General features: G+C 37.7%; 1 protein-coding gene across 1 annotated transcript in view; it reads left to right on the top strand.

Annotated features, from left to right (window-relative positions):
• The first annotated feature begins 2,607 nt into the window (after positions 1-2,607).
• The window catches only part of LOC121319553 (myotrophin), a 31,114-nt gene continuing 22,160 nt past the window's right edge, over positions 2,608-11,561 (top strand). The window contains exon 1 of the mRNA XM_041257123.1: positions 2,608-2,931. Coding sequence (XP_041113057.1) covers positions 2,860-2,931 — 72 coding nt within the window. The 5' untranslated portion in view covers positions 2,608-2,859. The remainder of the gene's footprint in view (positions 2,932-11,561) is intronic.

Here is an 11,561-nt window from a genome sequence, read left to right as displayed (position 1 = left end):
AGTAAAAAGCAAGCATATTAAACCTTATTTCAACATTTAACAACATTTTCTTAGGCTAAAAAGGGTGCTGCAGAAACTTGCATTCAATTCTGGGAATCAAGCCCATCTTGATAAGAAACTGCCTAAAAACTGGCCACTTGTATCAAACTATATCAGCTTCTACTGCATGATTTTATATAAAGAAAATACATAAGTTTCACAATTAAGAATTAAAACAGCATTACGCGTTACTTTTGATTACACACTTACACAAATTTTCAAAACTAAAGATTATACAAACAATACAAAGGATTATAACACATATTATTGCATTAATACATTTCATTTTAAATAGGCACAAAGTCAAGGGTTTCAGCTCACTCCCAGCAGGACTCCACTTCGGTCTCAGGTTCCACTCGGGTTGGCTCAGCGAACACGACAATAGGCTCTCGAATCCATCGTCTTGCATCACAGGTGTGAGTCGCCATGACCTTGACTTCGTACCTACAAGACACTTGTACACGCTTAGTAGGGACACCTTCCTCACATTCTAATTTTCCCAGATGCGCCCATTTTACTAAGTGACCCTTTCACAACTCATGCATTCAATCCTCTTAATATCTTTTGGGGTTTACATTTAAATGAGAATCATTGCATTCAAACAAGATTCTACAGTGTTTAGCCAAATAACTGCATGCCGGACAAAGTCTGAGCCCAGTCACTGATGACTTGCTTTGGCACATATTACATGCACAATTAACAAGAGGATTATGTTTTAATTTATGTGTCAGGGTTACTTCTGCACCATGTACAATAGTTCTGGATCTGTACACATTGTTACTATACACTTCTTTCTGCTCACATGGAGACACTTTGAAGGGATGCCATTCATCCAGAATACAGTAGGGGGCCAAAACTCACTGTTTTTCATATCAGCAGGCACCTAACTTGTAGTTTGTTTATCATCATTGGTGGGCAAACTCAATACAACTGAATCTGAATCAGTTGATGAACCATGAGCCTTAGTTACTGATACTCTCCATACAAAAGGATTCAATGTTTTACTGACCAGCCTAGCTGATTCAGCGTTATTTGCGACAGTGCAGCTCCAGGCACCGCGAGCACCGTGTGCACCGAGTACCATGCAGCACCAGAACGCTAGCCTGTATCAGTACAGCAAGTCAATGAGCACCGTGCACACCGTGGTACTGAAGTAGCACGGGCAGAGTCTTACGCACCGTGGTATTAAAAAAACACCGGGGCAGCTATGCACGGTGCCTACTCTGAACGCGTGGTCACACACCTGAGCAGTGCGTAGGGTACAACAGGTGGACAGGGCCGAAGCCGCGCCGGGCGATTAACTTTCACAACACAGTAATACAAAACAGTTTTTAAATACAAAAACAGTTAAAATATTACAGGACAGATGGGGGAGAGCACACTGTCTGTTGATTGTGAGACCTACACATGAGGTGAAGGCCAACACAGCCCGTGTACGTCTCAACTCAATAAAGAGCAAGCCTCGGTGAGGAGTGTATGGCTGGTCCGACTGTAAGCAGCTGCACTGCAGCTAGTCCTCTGCGCTAGCACAGGGACGCACAGCTACAATCAAAACAAAGCCCGATCTGCTGCCCACAGGCGGCTGGTGGGCTAACTCAACTGCGGGGACAAGGCAAGCCCAGGCCCATGGAGTAATAGTGCTTTCCCAAGTAAGAAAGGGTGAAAAACACACACCATTTTTAACAATAATACTTTCTGTACTAAGACGGACAGACAGAGATAAGCAGTCTGACATGCGAAGCGAGCAGGTGCTGATAGTTAGAAACAGAATAAAAAGGCTATGAATTAAAACTACTGATTCCAGGAAAAGAGGCGAAGGCTGGCTTTCAGCACAAACTGCAGGGGAATTAGCAATAGCTTACGCAGTGCTTTTTAGAAGGAAAAGGGCTCAAAGCAACACAGAGAGGTCTTACCGTACCAATCTTGAAAAGCGAAGAGAGAGCGAGTCTCCGCTGAGTGACATTTAAGTACCCTCTGTAGGCGGGACCGATTGGGTCACCGAGGGGAAAGGGCTTATCGGCAACTTTGATAGAAAGAGATCAGTAACACCTATGAATAGGCAGGCGTATATCCCACAACGATGTTTTGGTGGCCATCTTCGAATTGAAAGGGAACATTGTTAATATTTTGATAGAGCTAGGCTGACTTAGAAATATGTCCTGGCTGGTCTGTGGAAAAGATGGCAACCCTAGTCTGGTCACTCTTGCTCTCTGAACTAAACAGCTAGACTACTTGTGGCAGCATGCTTTTGCAAGTTTTGCAAATTATTACAGGTGTATTAACCAGCATAACATGATAAATAATTTATTTTGAATACACATTAACGTCCTTTCTGTTGTCATAACTGCAGAATAAGAGGTATTTATCAAAGTAAAAGAAATTACCAACAACAACAACAACAACAACAACAACAATAATAATAAATAATAATAATAAAATGGGTCGCCATTTTGGTAAAGGAACCATACATTCCTTTAAGCTTCACGGTAAATCCATGTCGACGCCATGTTTGAAACTCTAACGGGAAGAGTATTACTTCCGGAGCTGCGGGGGCAGAAGTTCTTTTTTTTTTTTTTTTTTGTGGAGAAAGGCGGATCACAAATAGCATATTGTGTGAAAGTTTATTTTACACATTTAAAATATTTACTTAGTTTTATTTGCAGCAGGTGACAGAGTGGTTCCAAAAAATAATATAAAATAAAAAAATAAATAAAATAAAAAAAAAACAACGCATCAGGTCGAGAGGCAGGCAGGATCATCTGAAACTTGAAAACGCAGCCGCAGTACTAGACGAAGCAAGTAGCTGCACAATCAGGAAAGATGGGGGACAAGGAGCTGATGTGGTCCTTAAAAAATGGAGATCTTGATGTGGTGAAAGATTTTATAGCCAAGGTAAATGGGAAAAGAGAAGATGGGAGGTACTAACTTTAGTATAACGGGGTTAATAACATGTAAAATAAATCAACTGTAAACAAAAAGAGGCCTGCTGTATTACAGAGTCGTGTTTTTTAACGTAGTCGTTGCTGCATGTGGAGGAACTCAAATATGTATGCACAACGCTAGTGTCACTGCCAGTGGTGGTACAAAACAAAGTTCTAACATCGAGACCGTTTTGCGAAGTGGTGCCTGTCAGCCATCGATTTCAAAATGTCAAGTTCAAGCCAAGTGCAATGTGTTTTTATTTATGTATTTCTTTATTTTGAGAGCAGAGTAGGTTGGCTGGGATAGGGCGGCAATATTTTATTTAAAAAAAGAATTTCAGTTTAATTATGTTACCGTGCTGATGGTTACAGTAATAATAATATGTTTGTACCAGTTGCCCCAGAGATAGTGGCTGACTGTTGGTAGAGGTTAGTAGCTATGCAAAGGCCCGGCTGTCACCTGAATATATATTTTGTCTTTTTGAATTTTGTCAGAAAGAAAACTATAAAACAGTCTTTTATAATATATATTGTTCCTTAATGTTTTGTCTTTTGAATTTTGTCAGAAACGGATTATATTAATACAAGGAATTATATTGCGTATATTGTTATGGACAGATAAGTCCAGAATACAATGAACCTGCTGTATTCATTTCCGTAGTGTGTTTACTGACTAGTGTATTGCCTAATGGTAATGCACAGGCATAGATCTGGGGCGGTAACCTGCCTAGGGATGAAAAGATAGTACATTTACACGATACGAGTAGTTGTGAGCCCAATCTTTCACGATACACTGATTATCACGACAGTAGCGGTTGTTTTTCAGTTACTTTAACTGTGTCCAATAGTGGTTTAATACACCAGGAGCGAGACGTATTATGTTAAATACATTGTTTTCCCAGCTCCGTGAAGTTGGCCCCCCTACAAACAGCACAAACGTTGAGTCACATATAATTTGCATGTGCCGTTGCAACACCGGAATTGAACCAAACTTGTCTCACTCATTCGTTTGTGCTGGTCACTTATGTAAAATTAATATTAGTGCTGTTTTCTTTCAAGATTTATTCATGATTTTTTTAGGGCATGACGTCATAGTCCACCTATAATAACAGGTTTAAACCATATATGGGTCGTTCGTTAGTGCTGCAAAATTAACGCTAATGATGTTTTCCTTCAGTATGTCTTGGTAAGCGACGCTGCTCACACAAGTCAATACTAAGAAATATATAGCAATGGAAGAAAGTTAAGTCTTTCTTTCATCACTGGTATAGCTTTATTCCAGTCAGCGCGAGATACTAACACAATTTATAGGAAAGTATAGAAAAAAGTGTTTTCTCTTATTCACTTACTGTTTCATAGTGTAATGAATCTGAAACAAGTGTACATTGCGGATGCGATTTCTTTGCACCTCAAATTTTTTCAAGTTCTGCTTACTATTATTCAGCCCGCTTACCTTGAGTGTACATACATTATGAACAGTGATGTTCCGTTAAAAACCCCAAATATACAATTACTAACCTTTGCTATTTACACCCCCCTTCACTACATGCACTGCCTTAAAGGGATACTCTGGTAACAAAGCACTAACCAGCTGACCTAGCACTAACGAATGGTATTATTATTATTATTATTACCAGTATGTACAAAACTTTAAGACATCTTAACACTAGTAGCGTTACAGTATATTCATGGGTCTAGGAATTTTACTATGTATGTATATCATATTTTTAAACAAATCAGTTCAAGTAAAACTGTAGAAATTAAAGAAAATATTCAGTTTTTTCAGCACGTTGATTTACGTGTTTTCAATGCATTGCTATATAGAGGCAAGTCATTTAAAAAAAGGGCAAATATATAGGTGGGACAAATGGTAACAATTCCGTTATTGATGGGGCTGTGACGTTGACACAAATTTTTTTATTTTTTTCATGGATTATTTTATGTAAAATAGTGGGGTGGGGCATTTTTACATAGGATGTCATGGGTCATCCTATGAAAAATGTCCATGTCTGTCACCTTCACTGAATGAATGGCCCCACCCACCAGCATAATTTTCATTGTCCTATGAAATACAGCCCCCCCGACTCACTCCTTATGAAATGTTCCTCTTATTATACCGATTATTAGCCTTTATCTGGTCTTACCAAATACTGTAGCTATCTGAATTACTGCAGTAACCAAGCAGCAGCACAACACATGGCTCAAGGACATAAAGAACACATTAAGCAGAAAACTCAGTATTACAATGTATGTTTTATTCTGCAAGTGTACTATTTTTGTTACTTTTGTAACTGTGGAACACCTACAGACTATAATAAAAATGACGTTCGCTGTCAGTTTTTCACTATTGTTACCTCAAGAATACACTACACGAAATATTAAAACAGAAGCCCTTTTTTATTGAGTGATAAAATGTAACACGTACATCATGTTATAATCCACTAGTTAGGATGGTCAGTTTGATTAACTTTCAATATGTGAAGTCCATCGCCTCGGCTGCCTCTGCACCACGTCTGCACGGTTGTTTAAACGCTTTACTGAAACGTCAGTCTGTTCCGGGATTTCCTCCTTTGTTGCATCTACAATAGTATAAAGGCAACAAATTAATGAATCCGTGTCACATTAAAAATTAAATGCCAATTGAAAATGCATATGTTTGAACTGTGCATAATAAAGGAATGTTTTAAGCCTTTGAAAAGGGATATGTTTATAAAATGCAAAGGAAATAAATAAAACCTGAAAATATAGTGTTTAAATTGGCCAAAAATAAACAATTCCCTGTGGCTGAGAGTTGTGCAAAATGTTTTTATTCAAATACTTATGTTTTCTATAATAATAATATATTTTTTCTCATGATGATAATATTAATTCTATTAAAAGAAAAAAATAAACGTTTAACAACGAAACAGGTTTGACTTTTTTTTCTGTTGTAATCACAGCCATTACCAACGACGTAATGTTTTATAAACTTTATGCACGTACGGTTACGTGGTTTCCTGCAACTAAGTAAATCATCACAGTGACGTTCTTTCAGTTATTTCTCCATAAAGCTTGTTATTAGCAGCAGCAGAGCAGAAGCAGTAGTTGATTTGACTTTTTAACACAACTGCAAACTAAAGGCAGATAAAACGAGAGATAATCTAGATGGGATGCGGTAGTTAAATATCACATTTTGACTTGTTTCCAGATTAGTGATTCATTTAGGGGGGATATAGTGGAGGAGGGAGTACTGTAGCCACTTTAGTGGCACTCTTCTGTTTTGCAGCAATCTAAAGAACCACTTGTCCTACTCAGATAAAACTAGGGAAGGACCATCTTTAGCTAAAGTTACTGAATGTATCAACTGCAGGCTCTGTTTTTCTGACTTTTTCTTTGCCATTTTGTTCTGTTTACTTAGTGTTCTGCATTTTTGGTTTTTATCTTTTTAAAAAAAAAAAAAAAAAAAGTTATTATACATACAGTATATTAAAATAGGGATCAAATCGTTATTAAATAGTTTTTAATTGAAACATCGGGTGGAAAAAATCTCATTATACACACTTCACATGTGTAATATGGTGCGTAGCAGTTCTGGTTTCTAATTAGCTTTAATGTCCCTGGCATGTATGATGAAGCAGAATCTGTGCAAGTCGAGGACGCATTTTTCCCATATAGTTGGTACTTTGAGAATGTTTGGGTAATCGCTGTTTCTGACTGAAATAGTATCTACAGAAGGTATGAACATCAGCACAAAACAAGCCCGGTTTAATCACCTTGAAATCATTAAAAAAAAAAAAAAAAAAAAAAAAAAGAAAGAAAATTGACAGAACTGGGTGGTGAAAGCCATCAGGAAATGCGTCAAAAATCACACTGGACATTTCCATCAGTGTGTTACATAAGTTTACCAAAGCATCACCATTTTCTGTCAAAGATTCACGATTTAAGGTTGGCAGTGTTTTAGCTGATGGACAGTACCATCACATGAAGTCACCAGTACATACCTTTCTGCAGTCTGCAATAAATAGAGGCTGTCCAGCTAAGCACAGCGTTCTGACAAACTCATTAACACAATCGTTCTGCGCTCTCTTTTTATTAAATCGTTTGAAAAAATTCATAAACTGGTTGCGTGTCTCTAAGTTCACTTTGTTTTAGTGTAATGTGTTGCTTATTTTTCTGTATGTTCTTTTATTGTCAGTGCAAACATCTACCTCCGTGCAGCTATATTTGCAGTGCTATGCATCTTTTGCCTCATCTGACCCACTTTTGTTATTTTTGCTTTTTGTATACTACAATATTTGGCTGCTTGAATGTCTAGGGGGAGAAGCATACATTAGCTGAAATACTTACTGTACAACAGCAAAGCTTTATGTGAACTACGGTACACTTCTGTTGTCATTTCTAAATTGTCATTACTTTTAATTAAAAAACACTGACCTGTATTGTGTAGCAGGATTTATATTGTATTTAAAGGCTTACTGAGTGAATATTTGGTGCGACTCTGCAACCTCATACTCCCCAAGCAAGCGTCTTAACCACGTCTCCATCTTCCGGTGTCAACCTGTACCAGCAGTGCATCACTTGCCTACCTCCCCTCCAATATAATTGAGTGTGAACCAGAAATGACCCGCACCCCAAGCTAGCATCTTGCCATTGTTGTTTATTGCATGATGCTTTTTACCCTTCATTTCATTTTCATCGATTTTAGTTGCTACGTGTAGGGAGGTACCGGTTTTGACCATTTTATTTTTTATTGAGCTGTGGGGTAACAGCATTCTTAAATGTTAGCTGTGTTTTAGCACACTTTGTTTTAGTTCTGAAAGTATTTATGTAGTCATACATGCTTATGACTTATTTGTGTAGGCTATGAAACTTTGTGACCTCCTGGTATACTGATAAACTTAACATGGCTGTCGGTTACAAGACGTTATTACTCATACTGTGAATTTTGGACAATGGTGACCTACAGTTTTTGTGCTACTAGCATGACTGAGTTATTGAGGCATATTTGTTATTACATTCTATTCCACATATCACTGATGTGTTGATAGTTATCTGTATGTCTGAAACGCATTCAAAGGTTCTGCAATACCTCATTTAGGGAGGCTCAGTGCAATACCATGACAGTATCATGATATTCGATATTATCACGATAATTTGGATCTTATGTTAATAACATGTTAAATGGCTGCCAAATTCCTTTTTCTGCAAGTGCAGCGTGCGTAAGAGGCTAATACAGTTAATAATGCTACATCATGGTGGAATGCTTGCTCATTAAATATTTCCATTTTACAGTGGCTTGCGAAAGTATTGACCCCCCCTTGGCATTTTTCGTATTTTGTTGCCTTACAACCTGGAATTAAAATGGATTTTTTGGGGGTTTGTATCATTTGATTTACACAACATGCCTACCACTTTGAAGATGCAACATATTTTTTATTTTGAAACAAACAAGAAATAAGACAAAAAAACAGAAAACTTGAGCGTGCATAAGTATTCACCCCCCCAAAGTCAATACTTTGTAGAGCCACCTTTTGCAGCAATTACAGCTGCAAGTCTCTTGGGGTTTGTATCTATAAGCTTGGCACATCTAGCCACTGGGATTTTTGCCCATTCTTCAAGGCAAAACTGCTCCAGCCCCTTCAAGTTGGATGGGTTCTGCTGGTGTACAGCAATCTTTAAGTCATACCACAGATTCTCAATTGGATTAAGGTCTGGGCTTTGACTAGGCCATTCCAAGACATTTAAATGTTTCCCCTTAAACCACTCGAGTGTTGTTTTAGCAGTATGCTTAGGGTCATTGTCCTGCTGGAAGGTGAACCTCCGTCCCAGTCTCAAATCTCTGGAAGACTGAAACAAGTTTCCCTCAAGAATTTCCCTGTATTTAGTGCCATTCATCAATCCTTCAATTCTGACCAGTTTCCCAGTCCCTGCTGATGAAAAACATCCCCACAGCTTGATGCTGCCACCACCATGCTTCACTGTGGGGATGGTGTTTTCGGGGTGATGAGAGATGTTGGGTTTGGCCAGACATAGCGTTTTCCTTGATGGCCAAAAAGCTCAATTTTAGTCTCATCTGACCAGAGTACCTTCTTCCATATGTTTGGGGAGTCTCCCACATGCCTTTTGGTGAACACCAAACGTGTTTGCTTATTTTTTTCTTTAAGCAATGACTTTTTTTCTGGCTACTCTTCCATAAAGCCCAGCTCTGTGGAGTGTACGGCTTAAAGTGGTCCTATGGACAGATACTCCAATCTCTGCTGTGGAGCTTTGTAGCGCCTTCAGGGTTATCTTTGGTCTCTTTGTTGCCTCTCTGATTAATGCCCTCCTTGCCTGGTCCGTGAGTTTTGGTGGGCGGCCCTCTCTTGCCAGGTTTGTTGTGGTGCCATATTCTTTCCATTTTTTAATAATGGCTTTAATGGTGCTCCGTGGGATGTTCAAAGTTTCGGATATTTTTTTATAACCCAACCCTGATCTGTACTTCTCCACAATTTTGTCCCTGGCCTGTTTGGAGAGCTCCTTGGTGGTGCCGCTTGCTTGGTGGTGCCCCTTGCTTAGTGGTGTTGCAGACTCTGGGGCCTTTCAGAACAGGTGTATATATACTGAGATCATGTGACACTTAGATTGCACACAGGTGGACTTTATTTAACTAATTATTTGACTTCTGAAGGTAATTGGTTGCACCAGATCTTATTTAGAGGCTTAATAGCAAAGGGGATGAATACATATGCACGCACCACTTTTCATTATTTATTTTTTAGAATTTTTTTAAACAAGTAATTTTTTTCATTTCACTTCACCAATTTGGACTATTTTGTGTATGTACATTACATGAAATCCAAATAAAAATCAATTTTAATTCCAGGTTGTAAGGCAACAAAATAGGAAAAATGCCAAGGGGGGTCAATACTTTCACAAGCCACTGTAAGTGTATTCAATGGACATTGCCAGCAACTATAAAATTCAAATAAAACTAGTAAGAAAGTGCAACCCTTAGTATAAAATACACAGTTTTCTTAATTTCTTGTATATAAAAAGAGAACTCTGGCATTTTGGACAGCTTCAAATACTCCAGTTACATGGCATCTGTGAATTCTTATATATAACAAAATAACACATAAATACTTTCCTTGAAGCTAAGGCTGAGGCAATGTGTCAATGCATCATACCGTTTGACAACCTGTGATAGTCAAGCCTGTGCATAGTTTTTGTGTAAAGGGTTTAAGCAAAGGAAAGCTTATTTTTTCATTAAAGTTGGAATCTGCAATTATTTTTTGCAGTAAGCACGGAGCTTTTCTGTTCCTCTCAGGTCTGACCCCCCCGTGAGTGTTTACTGATGGCATTGCATCTGTGCAGGAGTCATCAAAGTAAAAGAGCAAGTTAAGAATTACAAATATTGTATTGCCGGAGCTACAATGCCTTTTGATGTTTTGATAATTATTTTCTAAAGTAAAATCACAAGAAAGAAAAGTAATGTTTGGGATACTCAGTAACACAACTAATTTGTGTCACCATTTATTGAGATGCAGAGGTCACACTAGCCTTTAAAAATCAGCATTTCCAACCATAACATCTGCAGTTATATTATTTGCCTGTGTAACTATTTCAGATTAACGAAGTTAAAATGCAAAACAGTACACAGTATAAATAATGGTAGTAGAAATAAACATAAAGCTTACCATGAAACACCCTGTTCACAATGTAAAAATCAGTGTTGTAGAACATGTACCAGTGCCTCTGCGGGAAGCTGTCAACATCATAACTATTTACAATTTTGCTGTTTAAAAGTTATTTAATTTTTCTTTTAGCACCCACATCAAAAAAGGACTTGTGTTCTTTCCAAATCAAAGTCTTAATAATTCTCAGGACGCTCCCATTTAAATTATCATGTTTGAGATGATCCTCATGTAAATGAGAGTGTTTGCTGGTCTGCCCTCTGTTCTGACAGCTAAAACCCTGTTCTGCTGGTACACTACATGGGACCTCTCTGGAACTTTTGTTCTTTTTTTAAAAGAGGATGCAGGGAACAGTGGAACAATTTTTACACATTGCATTGCATAAAACTACTTCATAATATAAACAAAATTATTGGATGGGGATGAAAAAGGAAAATGTTGTCTTTTACATATGCGTTTTAGAAATGCACTGCTGTTGTTGTTTTGCATTTTGTTAATGTCCTGCATAGTTTTTCTCTTGATTGGTTGTTACTCTGACTAGTTATGGATTTAAACTACTTTTTATTTTTATTTTGCTTTGACCCCTAACTGGTACAAATCAACACGAATAAGGTAAAAAAGACATTTAACATATTTAATTACTACTGTATATGCATAAACTGATGTAATCTATTTAATATACATAACAGTTTTTAAAGTGTCATTTGCAATGTTACACAGTAATCCACAGCTCCACATGTATTTATTTTTTTGGGGGGGTTTATCCTTTCATAACGCAAAATACAGATTACCACAAAATCGAAAGAATATAAAAACATTGTTAACGTTTGTCATGCAGTAGAGTTTAATGACACGTCAAATTATATTTTTGCAGCTTATAGCAAATGCACTGTAGTGATGAAATTTAAAAAAAAAAAGCATCAGTGAACTCCCTTTTGATCAGCTTCTA

This window comes from Polyodon spathula, chromosome 8, assembly GCF_017654505.1.
Source record: "Polyodon spathula isolate WHYD16114869_AA chromosome 8, ASM1765450v1, whole genome shotgun sequence".
Lineage (NCBI taxonomy): Eukaryota > Metazoa > Chordata > Actinopteri > Acipenseriformes > Polyodontidae > Polyodon > Polyodon spathula.
The sequence above is the reverse complement of the archived record's forward strand: the minus strand, read 5'-3'. Positions and strand labels throughout refer to the sequence as shown.